We start from the raw sequence: 19654 nt of genomic DNA, 5'->3' as shown, positions 1-19654 counted from the left end.
TGAGCGAACACAACAGCGGCGCATCCCAGAACAGCCCCTGTCCCCCCAGCCCAGGCTCACAGACCCCGCTAAGGGGACCCAGCCAGCACCCATGGGTGACATTGCAGCGGCCACCAACCCTCCCCCTGCCTGACCGACCGGGGGGCCACCAGGCCCCCCGGCCTTTCTCCCCCCCGCTGTGGGTCGCGCCGTGGGGACTCACCGGTGATGCCGGGACGAGGATCTGAGCATCCGAGCATCCCCTGGCACAGCCCGGCTGGGCGCAGCTGGGGGCTGCTCCCCATCCCCGGGGGAAATAAGGGGACAGGGTGGGGAGGGGAAAGTGGCAACACCTGGGGAGGGAGGGGGGCGGCTCCAGCAGAGCCCAGGTGCTCAGCGATTTGGGGAGAAGAGGGGGAAAATGGGACAGGTGGCGTGGAAAAGGGTAGGTGGGAGGGAAAGGAGGGAGAAGGGCTAAATGGACCCTGCTAAGGGGTGAATTGGGGAGGAAAAAGTGGAAAATAAGTATGTTTTATCTGGGTTTTGGTTTGTTTTTTTTTTAAGGAAATAAAGCACTTTGCAAGCAGCGAGGGGACGGGAGGGTGGTGGCCGTGGCTCTGACACCCCCCGCTCTGTCCCCCCCACCTCTGCCCGCAGGTCCCAACACCTACGAGGATGCGGCCGCCTACATCCAAGCACAATTCGAAAGCAAAAACCGCTCCCCCAACAAGGAGATTTACTGCCACATGACGTGCGCCACAGACACGAACAACATCCAGGTGGTGTTTGACGCCGTCACCGACATCATCATCGCCAACAACCTGCGGGGCTGCGGCTTGTACTGACCCACGGCGGCGCCTGGGGTGGCGATCCCGGCACCGGGAGAGAGGAGAAACAAACAAACAAACAAAGAAAAAAGTAAAAAAAAAAAAAAAAAAAAAAACCAACAACGCAACCACACACAGACACACACAAACACACGCGTGCGCGGGGAAAAAAAAAAAAAAAAAAAAAAAAAGGCGAAACAAAATGAAAAAAAATAGATTGCGTGAGAGAAAAAAATCGTAATCGTAATCGTGCAAGTTGGTAAATAAAAAGGCATAAGGAAAAATTATATATATACGTATATATATATATAAAAAAAAATCCACACCCACCTTTGTAGTTAGTCTGAAGGGGCTGTGGGCAGAAACCCCCCGGCAGCATCCCCGGGGTCCCAGCGTGGGGGTCGGGGGCTGGGGGGGCTCTGCCCGGGGCGCCCCACAAGCAGCACCCCCCGTGCTGCTCCTCCCGTGGGTGATTTGACCATGGGGCTTTATTTTTAAATTATTATTGTTATTATTATTATTAATTTTGTGGGTTGGGTTGTTTCCTAATGATGATGATGATGACGATGAACTATTCTGATTTCCAGCACGGGGAAAGCTGAGCTGCTCCCGCCCAACCTGGGCCCCACTGCCAGCTCAAGAAGCTAAAAGATAAATTGTTTTTAAAAAAATAAATAAAAAACAGGGGGGGGAAAAATTGAAAACTCCCCGCCCCGTCCATGTGTTGTAGCGTAAAAGGGAAAGGACAACAGTGACAACCAGAGCTCTCCCCATTTCCCGTCCTGGGGGTGCCTGGGGTGGGAACCCCCTCCTGACGCTCCCCCGCCGGGTTTGGGGTTTTTTGGGTCAGATTTTTTCCGATTCCCACCCCACTCAAGGCCAAACCCCCCAGAGCTGGGAGCCCGTGTGTTTTTCCCCCACTTCCCCCCTCCCGGGTTAACAACCCGCACTCGCTCTCCGGGTTCGGATCCCAAAGCACAGCCCGGCCCCCCGGACGGGACCCCCCAGCCCCTCCTGTTCGCGGCGGGTTATACAAATATGTATATTTTATTTTATCTTTTTTTTTTTGTTTAGGGTATTTTTTGGTTTTGTTTGGGTTTTATTCATTTTTAACTCTTTCCAGTGAACGCTTTTTTGTGCTGCTTTTTTCTCTCCCCCCACCCCCCCCCCCAAGTCCTCTCTCCCTTCTAGTGAATGGTGTTTTTTCTCTCATGTGGGGATGTTTGTGCTGAGAAAACAAAAAAAAAAAAGGGAAAAAAAAAAAGAAAAAACTTTTAAAAAAACTTTTAAAAAAAGCAAGAATGAAAATAATTTAAAAATTTTAAAAAACACACACAAAACCACAAAAAAATAATTAAAAAAACCCAACAAAAATCGAATGTAGTGTTTACATTGAAGCCACCGTTTTCATGACCAATCCTTCGTCATTTCTACTTTGGTTAGTAACCAGACGTCTTCACGGTTTCACTTTTACGAGTTACCTTTGCTGAAGAAGAGCAGTCACACCTGTTTAAAATAAAACAAATAAATAAAGAGGAAACTAAAAAAAAAAAAAAAAAAGAAAAATATTATATATATATATATAAAGCGCCAGGTCTTTCTAAGCCTTTCTATTACCAATCAGTGAGGTTTCTGTGATATATTACACACTGCCAATCTCTTTCTCTGAATAATGGAAAAATTCATGTGTAGCTCAATAAAGAGAATGTTTGTCTGTACCCCGGGCTCTCCCTCCTGCGCCTCCGCCTGCTTTTTTCCCCCCGCACCTGCCGGCCTCCTCCTTAAGGGAGGAATGAAAATATTAGTAAAAAAATCACATTTTTGCGGGGGGTTTGCTGCTGGTAGCACGGGCAGGAGGGGGTGGGCTAAGAACTGGGCGCAGACCTTGGGCAGTCGGTGCACCGAAGCCTTTCCAGACAGCTCAGTTTGCTTCAGAACATTGCTGGAGCAAAAATCCCCCCCAAAAAAACTCCCCAAGCAAGAAAATATTTGCATTTATTTCAGGAATGCAAAGAGAGTCTTCAGGGCAAGTCCTTTGTGGCAGCATCAGCAACCCCACAACACGCGAGTTTTTTCCCCTGAGCTATAGAGGAAGGTTCTCCAAGAAGGTTGAGATCTTCTCACTGATGCAGAAGCAATTTGGGTTGATTTTGTTTGGTTGGTTGTTGCTGTTATTTTGTTTTAGTTGGTTGGTTTTGGTGGGGGTTTTGGTTTTGGTTGGTTGGTTGGGTTTTGTTGTTTTGTTTGGCTTTAGTTGGGGTTTTTTTTGTTTGGTTTGGTTTTCCCCCTACGATTTGGGGTTTTCTCACAGTTTAGGGTTTGGGGGGTTTTTTTTGCAGTTTGGGTTGGGTTTTTTTACATTCTCCTTGTCCCAGGTCACCCACTGCTCCACGTGCGCCTCTGCCCAAACCAGCCCGCACCCCTGCGGCAGGTCGCGTCCCCAGGGTGCGTGGGGACAGATCCCGGCCAGGACCCGCTCCCCTGGGAGCAACAGGGAGAGAAGGTGAGAAATCCAAGAGGAGAAGTCTGGACAGAACAGCCCGGGAGTCTGTGAACCATCCCACCCACCTCAGTTCAGCTCCAGGAGCTCCCACACCAGCCCCTTCGCTCTCCCTGTGGCAGCCGGAGCAAGCGCAGGGTCCTGGGTTTTCATAGAGTCATAAAATGGTTTGGGTTGAAGGGACCTTCAAAGCTCCCCCAGTGCCAGCCCTGCCATGAGCAGGGACATCTGCACCAGCTCAGGTTGCTCAGAGCCCCGTCCAGCCTGGCCTGGGATGTCTCCAGGGATGGGGCATCCACCACCTCTCTGGCCAACCTGGGACAGTGTTTCACCACCCTCAGTGTCAAAAATTTCTTCCTCACGTCCAGCCTGAATCTCAACCTCTTTTAGTTTAAAACCATCACCCCTCGTCCTGTCGCAACAGGCCCTGCTAAAAAGTCTGTCCCCATCTTTCTTATTGGCCCCTTTTAAGCACTGAAAGGCCACAATAAGGTCTCCCTGGAGCCTTCTCTTCTCCAGGCTGAATGCCCCAACTCTCTCAGCCTGTCCTCCCAGCAGAGCTGTTCCAGCCTCGGATCATTTCTGTGGCTCCTCTGGCCCCTCTCCAGCAGGTCCATGTCTGTCCTGTGCTGGGGACCCCAGAGCTGGACCAGCACTGCAGGGGGGTCTCACCAGAGCAGAGGGACGGAATCACCCCCCTGCTCAATGGGCTCACGGCACCTTCTCCTTCGGATCTTCTCCAGCTGATCTGCTGCTGGGCGAAGGGCTGGACCCCCCAGAGGGTCCCTCAGAGAGGGACTGGTGGCCAAGAAGAGTTGCTTTAATGGTACCTTTCCAGGCCAGCATGAACACGAGAAATCAGGGACTGATTTTTTTATTTTGCGGGGGGTGGCTGAGATGCCGCACAGCTCAGCAAAAGCTGGAGGTGGTTTGTGCAGCGCTGCTGCCCAGGGAACCCCCAGGGAACCCCCAGGGAACCAGGGGCTCTTCAGCTTCTGTGCCTGAGGAGGGGGAAGGAAACCTCTCCAGGGGCGGCTGTCCCTCCCCGGGGAGGTGGACAGGCTGGGAGAGGACACGCCAAGGTGGTGGAGACCTTTAGGTCAAGCCCAAAGCTAGGCCAAGCCCAAAGCTAGGCCAAAGCCTGTCCTGGCTGCAGGATCCCCTCTGATGAGATGAAGGGCGAGGGGGTCATTCCGCATCATCACGTACAAAGTCTCCCAGAAATGCAGCAGGACAGAGGAATCGAGGAACCCCAGAGCAGGATTTCCATGCTGTTTTCCCCTCTCCCGTCTGTGCTCCCAGAGATAACATCGACTCTGCTGCTTGAATAAAGCCCCAGCTCCCTTCTGTTCACACATACAGCAGCTCTCACCCCTTCTGCACACTGCCAGACAGTTCAAAACCCCATTTTATTTTTACAGTCACTCAAGACACTATTTCTCTTCCATTTCCATGCTCACAGCATAATTCCAGGAGCAGTTCCTGCTCTGCAGCCCCAGGCTTGGAAAAACGTTCCTAAACCCGGTGTTGGGCGGCTGTGCCCCCTTTGATCATGATAGAAAGTGGGAACCGAAGGGGACCAGGTGCTACATTTACAAACCAAACACACACCAGGAACATAAGAAGTCACACTACAGAAATTTCCAAACAATTTCCAACACTGACCAAGAGTTTATTTGTTTTTTTAAACAATAAAAACAAAACAGCTGTGCTCTGAGCAAAACCAAAGATCTCAAAAAAAATTCTTTGAAGTTTACTACTAGCATTGCAAGGTAAGGCTTCCCAAAGAGTTTTATTGAAATAAATTATTTTCACCTAAACATCGAGATACAACTCCTCTCATTAAATTCACCCTCAAACGTCCTAAAAACCAACAGTAAAAAAAGTTACCAACAATTCTAGATAACACTGGGCTCCTTCTAAAGGACAGCAATACTAGAACTCACTCTTCAGAAGTTTAAAAATTAAGTAATTGCCATGTAAAACTCAACTATGCAAGCTCGCATCGGCAGCTCCAAGTAGATCTCGTGTCAAAAGTTCTTTAAAAACGTCAGAGGTTGGCAGGTTGGGCTGTAGCCAAGGTCCAGCCACCCCAGCTCCTCCAGTCTTTCTGAATAAACTCACGGTGAAATTGTGGGGCTAACAAAAGGAAACAAAAAGCAAGATATCGGAGGTTTCTCCATGAAGTCCCGTCTGTGTTGCTCCGGAGTCCAGAACAGGCAGGTTTTTCCTCTTATACTCCCTTGGTTTATGGTAACACTGAATTGTGGGGGCTGGAACTCGCCTCACGCCCCCTCTTCTTCACTCGATTCCCCTCAGTCTCGTGCTTGTTTCTGGTCACAAAAGGCAAAGGAAAATAATGCAGCCCCTGGTGAGGGAACAGAGCCAGAGTCTGACAGTGCACAGGGGCCCAACAACAGTAAACAAACTATTTCACGCTGGAATCGATGTGAATCGGCGCTTTGCTACAAAATGCATTAATTAGGTTGGGGTTTTTTCCTGTGTTACGTAGCCAGACAAATTCCATCCACCCAGTCTGCGAACAGCCTTTCTAGCAGTGCCACCCCGGCCCTTCGCGCCGCCCTACATAACACTCGTTATTATTGATACAAACAGGGACTGACGCGCAGGCACCTGCTCATCTACCGCGGGGTTTGCTGCAAATTTCTAAGCTTTCTTGCAATAACTCTCCCTCATCTCGAGCTGAACGTGCCAGTGCCCTCCGCGACCTGCACCCACAGCTGTTAATTCGAAACACACTTTCCCCAGCCTCTGCTGCGCAGTCAGCCTATTACCACACGCTACCTGCAGAAATCACGCCCGCAGTTTAGAATTTGCCGTTTGTTTGTGGAGGGGATCAATGTCACATAGAAAATATTACAAAAAAGGTTAATTTGTCAGCTGTCCAAACATTATTAAACCACATGCTTTATACAGCAGAGAGGCAGCCAGCTCACTCGGCAGCACAGCTGGCTGGACTCTGAAGAGACACTTTCCTGCTGGTATAGAAAGCGTGGGGGGGGGGGTTGTATTTCATTTATTTATCAACGTTGCTCACGAGGAGGAGGGAGGGGCCACAAGCGCTAGGAGTTTTGCTGCATCTGAAGTCTCCGTTCGGCGGCGGCAGCGAGCGTCCTGCGACGCAGGGTGACAGGATCGGCGGACGCTCCCTCGGGCGCAGGAGAGGGCTTCTCTGTGGTCGGCTCCTCATCAGAGGTTTTGTTTAAGTAACGCCTGCAAGAGGAAATAGGAAAAGATGGGTGAGCAGAGCCTGCCTCATGTTGGCTCTGGAAAAGACATCGCTGGTACATCCGTGCAGTCAGGGAAGATCGCAAGGCTTACTGAAAGCAGGAACATACCTTGATACAAGCTACACACTCGAGAAACAGCCCGTATTACCTAAGACAGGCTTTGCAGAGCTGGCAGAAGCTCTTAGTTTTTGTGCAAGATTCTTGTGTCCATGAGAAGGAGCCAGTTCTAAGGGCTGGGGCTCTACGCTTAACTCAGAGCAACTCCCTGAGGCTGCAGGCGAGTTACTGAATCTCTCTGCTCCTGTTATTCCACCACTTGTAAGACGCTGGCAGCGTCCACCATGAGAAGTCCTGCCCTGATGACAAGTAAGCCTTGGCCAGAAGGGGCACCAGGGCTGCAAAGTGAAAGATGAGGCAAAAATACAAGGAAGCAGCTGCCAGAGTTAACATCCCAATGAATTTTTACACTTAGTGACAAAATACAGCAGTTTGTGATTCCGCAGCTCTTCAATGTTGGAAGGGAACCAGTAAACCAGAAAGTCAAAAATACTTTGTTGCCCTAAATGACATTTTTCAAACATCAAGGAAAATGATGCTGTAAGGTCCTGGAGACAATTATTTGATATTTCAGTCTCTCACAGATGCTCGGAGCAAGCCTATTTATAGACGAACTCTTAAAAAGTGTCATAGCCCCACGTATTTATGTGATGGCATTTCAGTGTGGGGGAAAAAAACAAACAAACAAAAAAACCCACCAAAACAAAAATACTCCAAACAAAACAAAAACCCAACAGTGTAGGTAGCCTGATAACACCAAAGGACGCGTAACTCAGAGTTTTTGCAGACTCCGTCAGTTAGTCTCCCTGTGATACAAAGGCAGGGACAACATTTCTTACAAATGCTAAAAAGCTTTTTCTAAACCACTGAAGTGCTTTTCCTTCTCTTTTTAATCAGCAACTAGATGCTAGTAAAGTTCCTCAACATGAGTGGAACGCATGTAAAAAGAAGTTAAATTCTACCTATAGCACCTATTTACTAGCTGGGCTAGAAGACACCATTCAGCTGGTCGCTGTCTTGTCAGCAGCGGTGACCTGCTGGTCAGGAGCCCCTCTCCTGTGCATTGGAAGCGGTCAGCAGCCAACTGCACGCCGCTCCGTGCTCCAGGCACTGCTCTGTATCTGTGAAGAGCAGCGCCCGACAGCCGGTTCAGCTGTCAGAGCACAGGCAGCGCGGGCTGACGCGTGTGCCGGGAGACAAGCTACAGATTACCAGAGAACTCGGCACAAGTGACATGTTCTCACTTATCGCAGGCTCAGAATAAAGCCCATCGAAGCTGGAAGAATCACCCTCTGATTTCAAAGAGCTTTGCGTCACCACTTAGGAAGCTGTGTACATGTTGGGACACACAGAGCTATGTCAGAGTTGGGTTTATCAGTTGACTTAACCAGCGCCCTGAGTCTGCTGGAGCAGATGTTTGTTCCTCTTACTATTTGCATCAGCTCAGGCTCTCAGTGGTCACAATCCATTTGCAACCCATTCTGGGGCACTATAACCAAGTGGTCATCCTGGAATTTTAGGAAAGAACGTACTTTCGAGCTTGCTGCAACAAGTCCTCCTTGCGCTGAACCAACATACGCTGCCTTTCATCAGCTGACTTGGAAAAGCGACTTCCCCTGGCCTCAAAATCTTCTGCTTCACTGGGCTCTGCTTCCATTTCACTGAATTCTGCCATTTCTTCCAGTCTTGAGTTGAGTTCCAGTGGCACTCGCTCAGTCTAAGAGAAAAGAAAAAGGAAAAAAGTCACAAGCCTTTGCAAAACTTGCTAACAGGGCTTCTTTGCACCAAATCAATGAGCTACAAAGAACTGTCATTTTCTGAGGCACTGGAAGAAACGAGACTCTCACCTGCTGTACCCAATTCCCTTGGGCTCCTTTGAAAACCTCAGCCAAAATACATAACAAAGCTATTTCAAAACATGTTCAAAGAGCCTGTATTCTATAATGCTGTATCTTTTATGCCATGCTTGAAAGTAATCTCAAAGACAAACATTAATTACTCATAATTAATGCTCTACGAAAATGGGGCACTTGTAATAGTCAGATTCTGCAGCTGACTTGACAAGCAATGCAACAGTAAAGAGTTGAAAGAGCAGAAATCCATGTACTACAGAAAGAATAGCAAATGTATTTGCAAAGAGGATGTGTGCTTGAGAAGGGAATTTATGAGGCTTCAGTTTGCTGAAATTAGCGTGTATTCGGGCTGCTGGCACAAGGCTGGCAACCGTCCCAAGCGCGGCGTGTCAATAAAAGGAGCTGGCAGCCCCGCGCACAGCTCGTCACCCCTGACAGCCGCCGACACCGCGACGCGAAAACTGAGCTGATGAATGATGACGCTGGTGAACAGGTGAAGCGGCAGATCCTGATCCCATCCTGTCATACACGATCAGATCAGCTCTGCGATGGAAAGGCAAGATGTTACTAAGTGTGGTAGCATCAAAAAACAAATCACCTCAATGAAAAGCTTAAGGATTGAGCCATTATTTGGTATCCCAGAGGATTACTCAAGCAGGACGCATCAAAGAGGTATTGGCCAAATCAGCTCCTACCGCCTAGTCTTGGGCCTTTGGTGCCCTCGTGCAAGAGCCTCGACAGACGGTGACGCGGCCACCACGGGGGAACCGCTGCTGAAGTCCCACCAGCCCAACTCTGCCGTATCGCAGTGCACAATGTTTCAGCAGCTGATGTGCAAAACAAGTTGAGTCATCCCAAAGCCCTAGAGACGTCCCAGTAACACCATCTCGCCAACGCAACGCCTTCAGAGTGCAAAAACCAAGACAGATGTCACTTCCCATCAACACGGTGAACCAAGCAGGAAGGCCACAGCCCCAGCCAGAGCAGGACAAACACCGCAACCTCAAACGCAAGTATGGCTTCAGCCTATTTCAGCAAAACCCATCAATTCCAGCGTGCTGGGGAAGCGCTCCCTGTGTCACACACACTAATGCACTGAGATAACATGGTGGGGTATTGTTGGACGGCCTCAAAGCAGTGCCACAGCTGAGAGGAGGAAGCCAGAGCTCCACAGAACAATCTCACAGATTTTACCCCACAGCAACCTCAGCAGACCAGGTATGGAGCAACCCAGGGGCTGCATCCCATCACCACACAGGTGGATGCGGAAAAGGACAGCTCTGCTGGGCAAAGCAGCAAGGAGGGCACTCATTAGAACTGATGTTCACACAAGAACATTCTTCCTCCCCGGGCCACTTGTATCAAAAGATCCAAGCTAGCTCACGTCACTTTTTTTTCTTAACATTACAAAGATGCAAAAATCTATACCCAGAGCCCATTCCTCTTTTTGAGTACAAGAGTGGTTACTGAGGAGGTTTTAGAGACAAAAATATCATAACTAATTGCAGTAAGGGCTATGACAAGCCTCAGTATGAGAGCAGATCTCAGGTGCAGAAACCTGTACACTATACAAATTACTCCTCCTTCAGGCTCCGAGAAAAAAGAAATTACTTTCATGGAAGCCATGGGATGCCTCAGAAGTGTCTCTAGAGTCACCGAGTACTTAAGCAACGACAATAAACTGGATTCTCAAGGAGAGGGTAAGAGCTGCAGCTTACTAGTGAGGTCTGAGCAGTCCTGTCCAATCTCCACCCAGGATTACAGAAACAGATAAACAAACACACAAAATTTTGAAGGATAATCTTTAAATACATTTTAGTACAGGAAAATACAAGCTTAAAGAAAGTAGCTGTAGCTGCTCTGGGATCTGTTGTTACAGGGAATAACAGCAGTCAGAGAAAAGGAAAGGGAGAGTAAATATGACTGGGATGGAGAACGAGCGTGTGACCAAGACACACGCTGCTGGAAACATTCGCATTTCCATGCACAACTGGAGAAAAGTCTGTGCATAGCGTCTTGTGAAGTGCCCAGGCCAGGACTGTCAGAAGCTGTTAATGTTTGGAGCATTATCTCACAAACCTTTAACACGATTTATACCATGACAATGCTCAGAGATGTCTCTCAACTACCCTTATGTCAGCACTGACATCTCAAAGCCATAAGCTACATTTGGGGGGGTGGGGGGAAACAAAGAACAGTCATCCCTAGTTTAACATCTTTGAATTCTAGATAGAATCAAGCCATTTGATATATGGCACAGAAGAAAACCTATGCTACTCAAGAAGAAGGGTGCTTTTGAGCATGTTTACTCCCCTAAGTGCTATTTCTAACAAACAGAACTCCAATGGGCCTGGCACTTGCTGTTGGAGATCTATAAAGATTCTCTGTAAGTATGTTGATTTAAAAAAAAAAAAAAAAAAAAAAAGAAAAGAGATGGAGCGCTTGTAAAACTTACTCTAAGGCTGCAGCACAAAGCAACTAGAGCTGCCACAGTCTTTCTCAGGGACCGTGTCATAAGGTGTGAAGTCACATCTATCCACTATCTGTAAATTCAAGTCTCACCCAGAGGAGATGATGACGGCTTCTTATGTCTCTTCCCACTTGCATTTAAAAAGCTTCTTAAAAATCAAGTGCAACCTGCTAAAGTAGCTTGTTTTCTGCTAGACCTTTCCACACAGACGAGAGTTCAACTGACTACAGCAACATATTCTTCTGGCAAGAAGAAAAAGAACATCTACAATACACCAGCTGCTCAGTTAAAAACTGAAATCAAAGAGACACAAAGCAACAGGAGTTTCCTAGAGGAAGGACACCCCTGGGCTCCTGAGTCTTCTCTCCACAGTAGAAATACTATAGATAGCAGGGAGGTGAGCGAGATGGACTCCTGGGCAGAGCTCTGTGGCTGCGTAACAAGGGTGATCTGATTGTCTGAAGCCAGATGAACTAGACACTAAATGCACCAAGCATTTACGAGGCAGGAGGAGGACAGCAGCAACTGGAGCTTTCACCACACTACCCAGCAGCAAGTTTTTCTGGGTGCACGGCGGTCTCAGTCTCCCACTTCAGCCTTTGCCTATGAATCCCATTTGGCACAGTAAATATCCAGACGGGAAAACCTGCACAGAGGACACCAGCTTGTTCCACAGGCACAGCCACTGGCAGCCCTGCTCCGCTGCAGGAAATGCACAACTCCTGATGTATCTTCAGGCTATCCCTGTGCTATTTCACAAAACAAAAAACACAAGTCTCTGTCCAAACTGCCGTTCGCTCCAACTAAAACACATCATCAGAGAACATGTGTTCGAGGACGTGACGCATGAACACTGCTCCCAGGTTTTTCAGGTTCTGTAGAAGGAAGGACAGAGACACGGGCAGCACCAGGCAGGCAGGTGATCAGCAACACAATCATTCAAAGTGAGATTTGAAGCAGTAGCAAACTAAGGAGAACGAGTTAGATACCATTTGCAGAAAGAGAGGTTTTACTCATAAAGAACAAGGAAAACCAAAACCTTCAAGTTAAGCCAAAAAGTCACTAAAGAGTTGCTAGACCTAAATCAAGATTTTCACTCCTGCAGTTCCACACCTGCTACCCCAGGCTCTTATCAAACACTGGTACCAAGCCCCATCACCTCTTCTTCAGCCTCAACTGCAGGGTCAAACCAAATGACATCTTCTCCTGTCTTGCAACCTGCTGACGAGGCAACTGCCACAGTTCAACTGCAGGTGAGTAACAGGTTGGCTATTTAGGTTATTAAAGGTTGCAGAGGCAGAAAGTCACACACCTCACAAATTCATTCTCTTTCTAGGCCAACAGAAAGGGAGGAGTATAAAACAGAAACCCTCACAATTTTGCTACTACAGTCAGGGAAAACAAAAGTGGAATGAAACCTTATTCTGCTCACGGGATGATTTTTTTTCTTCCTGCCACATTTTAGTTAGCACATGCTGCTTAATAAAGCCCTTAGTGAAGAACAGCAAAACCCATTATTGTGGTTTTTATGTAAAAAGGTTGTTATCTCTTGGTCTTGTTTGTTATCCCACTCTATTCACACCAATGTTCCCGATGTCTCCAAGTGCTTCCTCCAAAACACAAAATAATTCTTATACCCAGAAGATAAATACTAACTCATTGTAAGGGAAGTGTCTGGAGATGTACAGGATGGGAAGGGGAAGAGGAAGGGGAAGAGCAAAGCATCCTGCTCTTCATATTCCACAGATGGGCACGGGCCTGACCAGATGCGAACAGAGACGTGATCTCCTTCTGTTCTTTGTGCCACTTGAGAACACTTTCCTTCAAGGAGCAAAAAGAAAAGCACGCAGGTAATTCTTTGCAACCTGACCTCATACAGAACCAATCTGTCCATGCAGCTTCTACTTGTGCTTTTTTGCCCATTTTGATGCCAAATTACCTGAGTGACAGTTTCAGTGTCCTCCTGATCAGTGCTGTGCCGATCCACAGAACTGTTCAACGCAGGTCTAATGCTATCTGCACGCTGAAATGCAAACATTGTGGGTTTAATACAGTGTGCAAAATGGCAAAACAAAAACGAGTTGTTTGAACGCATTCAGACTCTGCCTTCTGCAACGTCATGCGTTATGTTCAATTTAGAAACAGATAAGTTAGCAATACACAGAGTGCACTGTGTTGAAAGAGAATTCTCTCTGCTTCTCCGCACGCAGACTCCAGATAACAGTACTATCTGATGTGCACAGAACGAGAATTCAATATTCTTATTAACAGGAACATACTCCCCAGACCGCTCTACTGAAATCCGCTGTCATTAATTAAGGACAAGGCATCATTTTGCTGACTACTTTCTTTGCAGAAAACCTTCCTAAGTGGTACAATTCAATTATCTGTCAGCAGAGAAATCAACTGGAAATGTTCTAAAGGCTTTGCACGAGAGTGACTGAGAAGAGCTGCTTTAACTGAGCAAATATTTTTCTCTAGTCTAGCTAGAACATTTTCAATATATTTTTGCTACATGACTGAATATACTACATCTACAGAGATTTAAACAAAGAAAAAAGAAATCCTGGGGGTTTTTAACTAGAATTTGGCACAATATAACGTTTTGAAACTATCTAGGCGAGCACTTCGTGCATCCTGCAGTCCAACCACATCAATCAGGGACAAGTTGTAGGGCACAGGTGATACACCCCGACTTTCCTTCATAAAGAAAATACCCTGTATGCTAAAGCACACTCGAGACACATCCTAATATATTAAAAGGTCACCTTCTAAGGTTCACAGCAAGGAACAGATGCGTATACCTCAATCACACACCACTGCGAGACCTTCCAGTTGAGTCAGATGTTGCAACATGGAGATATAACATAGACTAGATTGCCGAAAGCGGTTTGGTGCTTCCGACTACAACATCTTCCTATCTGAAGAATACTATTGCATTAAGCTAAGCTGGATTCACCAGTGCTTGAATTTACTCCGTTACCCTCACTCATTATTAACAGGTTCAGTTCTGTGATAATTAAGAAAGTCAGTTATTTTAGGCGCGCAGTCTGATGACTTACCTGCGTGGGGAAAGGTACCTGGACGCGCCCTTCCAGGATGTTGTCAGTGGTGATCTCTACGGACCGGGTGAGCTGCAGATCCTGGAGAACTACGTGATAAGGAACCTGAGGGAACATCTCCTGAATCTGATGGGCCTGGAGAAAACAAGGTCAATACAGTCAGTATCAGCAGGACACAAAAGTTAGCTGGGAAGTATCTTGACAGAAGGAGATTTTAAAAATGAACAGCTCAAAGCTGCTGTTTATGATATGATAACCCACACGCAGAAAGAAAAACGAGAAAAAGAAAACCCATGCTGGCATCGGTTTACAGGGCAATGTTTTGACTCCACTGAAGCCAACAGCAACTGCAACTCCTGTGAAGACACCACATGGTCCTGAAAATTTAGTTTCCTGAACAGTGCTTGTAGATGCACAAAGGTTTCATAAGCTTCCCGACCCTCTTTTTATGATAGCCTTTTTAATAAAGATCTACATAAATTCACATGAGTGACTGAAATTAGATCAACACTGGAAAAAAATATATATTTTTCTTTACCCCGGATGGGTTCCGAAATAGTGCTGGTAAGGACAAGTGCAATAAGTTTTTTTAACCTACTCTCTCCAGCCACCCTGCCTACAAATCAGTTTAATAGGGTCTGAAAGCTCAAGTAAATTAAACCGAGTTGTTAGGGAACTGTTACTATTGAATTTCAAGTTACTTAAATAATATCCAAATTAAATAGATATTAATAAAAGTAACAGGGTAGACAAAAAATATGCTTTTAGGGACCAACAGCTAGACTTCATTAAAGGCTAAAATCTATATTTTAACTAATGCTGAAAGCTATGGGAGGGGCAATGAAAACCACCACAGTAAGAAAAGACAGGTGGAAGGAGTTTGGAGAGCAAAGCGAAAACTACACACCAGCTGACAGTGAGCTCAAACACAAGCAGCTACAGCAAACCTAACTCTCCATTGTACTATCTTGTGACCAAAATGACCAATTTAGCATTTCAGCCTCTGGCCTCTCCCTCAAAATACTTCCCTAGGTTTTTATTCAGTTACACAAAGGAGAATTTCACTTATTTTCTATTAAAAATGTGTAACACACTTATAGTTTGCTAACCTAGGCCTTTCCATTACAGCAGGAATTTTCATATAATTTGCTACTGTACTTTTAATCATACACACTGCTATGAAATCATTACTCATCCTTAACAAAAGCCTGTTTACATCACTGTGTCAAGTAAAAGAAGAACGAAACTGGCCTTAGATGGAGAGTTTCTGCATATTTAACTAGTCTATCATCTGCCTACACCTCACTGCTCCCTACCCGCCCTGCCTCAGACCCCCTAAAAATCGTGGCCTTATCCTGTTGAGGCTTAAACAGTTGTGAAGGCTATGGGAGAGACCTCGCATTCAGAAAATGTCATTACTTTCGTAAGATACCTCGCTGAATATTTATTAACGTGCTCTAGCACACAGCAGCTTTAAGAACTCACAAGAAACATCACTTCTCAAACTAAATGTACTAAGTGTGTTTCACGAGGCCATACCCTTCTCTTTTTTGTACTGCATTAGTGTTTATGTATGAAGTCAACAAACCTGGGATTTCATCCTCAACGCTCCTATCATCATGATGAATCAGCAAAAGTCGACTGTGCTACAGAGAGCCTCATCTCACACTGACAAGACACTCAAACAGAAACAGCTATCTTGGAGCTCAGTGCGATTAAAAATAAATACTAAAAAAATCAAAAGCTATAGAATACGTTTGATCAGTTACCACTAGACCAACAGCTAAATTCTCTGGTTATAGACTCACACCCTTTGTGACCACAAGTTATGAGTAAAGAAAATTACTAAAGAAAACGCTAAAGAAGTTGCACTAAGCAAGTTGAGAAAAAGTCTGTCTACCTACACAGAAAGTACATGTAATTTTTCTCTCTCATTTACCTACCTCCAGACCTGTTCTTTTATGTTTACACACTTGAACCAACGTACAGCCCTAACTTCACTAAAATAAAGTTTCTCTCACTCAAAAAAAATAGCTTTCTTGTAACATCTAAACACTGTTCTGACTTCCCTGTTATGTTCTCCATCCACATGTATCTTTCTCCCCACAACAAAAAGAGGAAGGCTGAGGCGCAGACTATTAAAGCAGCCTTACCATAGCATTCAGCTGGGAGTTGCTGGCTTGTGTGATACCGAGGATGTTTGTAGTATGCATCACTTCCACCGAAAAACTGGGCAGCCAGCTGGCAATCCGAGAGCCTAAGAATAAGAAATCACCAAGAAAGTCAAGCAAGAAGATGAGGTTCTCTGCAGGCAAAGTACTTCTACGTGTATTTAACATAACTCTTCATATTTCCACAAGGTACATACAGGGAGTTCTGCAGTGCAATCCATCCCTAACATCTCCCAAACATGGAGACGGCTGGAGCGAACCAGTAACTGCTGACAGTCTCTTCAAACACTCTGTCATAGTGGTTTAACAGTCTGAGGGCCAGACGAGGATCAGGAAACACCACATCCTTGTTTTCTTGTTTTAATGTCCCCATTAAAGGGAAAATTAAAATAATCCAGAGCCAAATTCAGGTCTGGAATACATTAATAACTCCAGCAATTTTACTGAAAACAGGCCACCTTCTAAACAGGCTACATCTGGTCCCAAAATGGGTCACCTATACGGGGCTAGCATCACTGAGAAAATATTACTACAAAAGGACACGGAGTAACCGAACAAAGCGACTGCTGCTGCAATTGTGTGCTCAACAGAGCAAGGCGCGCGGCTGGCTCTCCTCCTGCGCTTCCTTTCAAATAAACACAGAGGTTGCTCTATGTCACTTCTTCTATCTCCACAGTAATTTTGTGGATCTCCAAGCCACAGGAGAGCACTGGGGAGGACAGCTGTTCAAAACCAGAGTGGTACTGTAAATACAAACATCCTCCCCCAGAAGGGGGAGCCATGCATGAATCTATCAGCCAGTCACAGTGTACCTAGAAACGTCTGACCCTTCTCTGTTCATTATTCTCCTCTGACAACCTCCAAAGATTGCAAAAGCTGCACACAGTCACTGTGTAAGTTTGCAGCATCTCAGCTACATCATGGGAGCTCCACAAGGACAGAGCCCGAAGCTGAGTATTTGCACTGGTGAAACCTACTGAGAAGCAACAAGACTGCCATCAAAAGCCTGGGAAACTGTGGAAGACAAGTACACACTAATACCAAAACTATGAAAAAAAAAAAAATCCAAAGATAAGCAACAGAAATTGTCTCTTACAGAACTAGTCTGCACGCACAGAACTCACCATGGTCTGAAATCCCATCTGCTTTGTGAGTACTTACAACACCCCACTGAAAAAAATACACGTATAACTGTTCTGGTTACATGATTCCTTCTAAAAGAAAGCTTCTGCAGACTTCTGCACCTAACCAAGCATTGCAATTTTCTTGCAAATTGAGTGGTAATGGACATCTGACAACCTCACATTAGCTACAGATAGAGGAAAGATCAACTTTTAGACAGTACCGTATAGTTGTGGGTTTTTTTCTCTTTGACTGTCACAGATTAACCAACCACCCGGTAACAAACTAAGACACATGAATTTCCCATTCTGTTGGTCAACATGGCATACAACGAATAAATGCCAGCATTAAAGCTGCTAACCACAATAAATCACGGAAAAGGGAGCACTTGTACAAAGTCTCAAGAAATCTCTGTAGCGCTGGACAACCTCAGAGACACTTACCTGAGCTCTTGCAAAAGAACTGTAAGAAACAGATGTGTTTGACAAACACAAGCAGAGGCGCAGTTTAAATTTCAAATGAAATACAGACAGAATTCCCTTCGTTTACTTGGGCAACAGCAGCGGGTGTCAAATCTGCCGAGCTCACCGTCAAAGTGGAAGAAGTGATTGTGCTGGTTCAGGCGTGGTCTGCCTTCTGCTACTGCCACAGGGACCAGGTTCTCATCCAGATTTTCCCTTTGGTGATCCTCCCGCACATGGTGGCTGTCGGTGATATTAAGAGACATTCTGCAGGTGGGGCAAGATGTGTCTTGTTCCAGCCAGGACCGCAGGCATGAGCTGACAGGAAAACAGTAATATCGTGGTGAGCTTGCAGCATTTTTCCAAGACATCAGTATGATGAGTACATCAAGCAGCTGTAGCATATTCTGTACAGAACATCAACAATGCACATGGACTGCTCAGAGGTAATTTGTGAGGTACACTTGATGAACTCCTGATGACTCTGGCACAGTGTTCTTATATCTTCCAGCTGAAAATACTCAAGTGTTCACATTTTATAAACAAGCATGCAGATTTATCACTTAAAACACTCTCCAATTTTGTTGTCTCTCTAGCTCAGAACAAGCAAGTGTTGCCTGGAAGGGGAAACAAAATGTTTCTCTTGTCTCACCATCCCCATCTGAAAAAGGACAAAAACCAGTGGACAATCATGTAAAATATACTGACACATTTTCATAGCAGTTCTGCCAGGATGATGTGGCAATGGCGCCTCCAAGGTTTTTCAAATATCTTTTCAAAAATATCAATACCCAAATCACCACTCTGTGAGCTCTCTGAACAGATTTATTAACTAACCAGTGCTGTGACATTCCAATGTTCACTTAATTCTGAACATCTGCTGTCTTGCAGAAAGTGAGAGCTGTTTGAAATGCAGGTTTCACCACTCAGAGCTGTACCTCCTTTTTGATTCAGACCGATATGACCTTGTTGTGGTATTTGTTGGCACGTTAAACCTATTTTTCAGTATGGAAGAACTGAATTTCACAGAACTGAACATATGTCAGTACTACAACGTGTACTTTACACTTGCAGGATGGTGGTGGTGTAGGTTGGTTTTTTTTCCAGCAGAAGGTCTCAAAACACTTTGGAAAGGTAGAGACATTTCAAAAGTAAAATAAACCTGTTTCCCAAATTGTGTATGTGCAAACAGAGTAAAGGCAGAGATCACAGGTTTGGGCAAACACAGCAAGGAAAAAGTCCTAATTGCAGGATTATAGCAAAGTGAAGGACACAAGTGCCCTGCACAATTCCTAAAGTTGTAGCGTATAGACATATCACCAATGTGGTCTCCATCATATTTAAATGGAGGGATACACAGCATGTTTAGAAAGTCCAGTGATGGGTTTCCCAGAAACAACCAAGACACTACAGTAAAATTCTACCATCTTCCACCACCCTGGTCATCAGCACAGCTCAGCACTGCAAAACCACCCTGCACACAGCAAACTCAGACTGTACTAGAGCTGTACTTGAAAGGTCATTCGTGAAACACCCGGACAGACAGAAGCTCTCACCACACGGCTGCTCCTCAACCGCTGCGGTGCTGGAATGGACACAAAGCCCTTTCAGCCTGAATCAGCACCAAACCCTCAAGGTTTGCAGCATCCAGCCGTGGTGATACCATCCTGTACCACACAGGCAGAAGGGTTCAGTCACCTACAGCACCTCAGCAGAAGGATGACTGACAACAGGTCAAGGCTGGCAACGCTTCAGAGAAAAAAATCTTTTGAAATTGCTTCCTAAAAGATCATTTCAACAGAGCCTAAAAGATTCAGACACCCACTCCCGTTAAACTTCTTAATATTCAGGCACAGAGATGATCTCAGCAACATGAATTTTCCCTTCTGCCATCTCTTCTA

The 19654-nt window shown here is 45.9% G+C and overlaps 1 protein-coding gene across 1 annotated transcript in view; it reads right to left on the bottom strand.

Moving 5' to 3' along the window:
- Positions 1-4946: 4946 nt before the first annotated feature.
- The window catches only part of AMFR (autocrine motility factor receptor), a 29908-nt gene continuing 15200 nt past the window's right edge, over positions 4947-19654 (bottom strand). Inside the window, exons 9-14 of the mRNA XM_065641165.1 lie at positions 17881-18071; positions 16153-16256; positions 14000-14134; positions 12877-12960; positions 8147-8331; positions 4947-6540 (exon numbers count right to left, since the gene is read on the bottom strand). Coding sequence (XP_065497237.1) covers positions 6390-6540; positions 8147-8331; positions 12877-12960; positions 14000-14134; positions 16153-16256; positions 17881-18071 — 850 coding nt within the window. The 3' untranslated portion in view covers positions 4947-6389. The remainder of the gene's footprint in view (positions 6541-8146; positions 8332-12876; positions 12961-13999; positions 14135-16152; positions 16257-17880; positions 18072-19654) is intronic.

Source organism: Caloenas nicobarica, chromosome 9, assembly GCF_036013445.1.
Source record: "Caloenas nicobarica isolate bCalNic1 chromosome 9, bCalNic1.hap1, whole genome shotgun sequence".
In the NCBI taxonomy this organism is placed as follows: Eukaryota; Metazoa; Chordata; class Aves; order Columbiformes; family Columbidae; genus Caloenas; species Caloenas nicobarica.
This window is presented reverse-complemented; position numbering and strand designations above follow the sequence as displayed.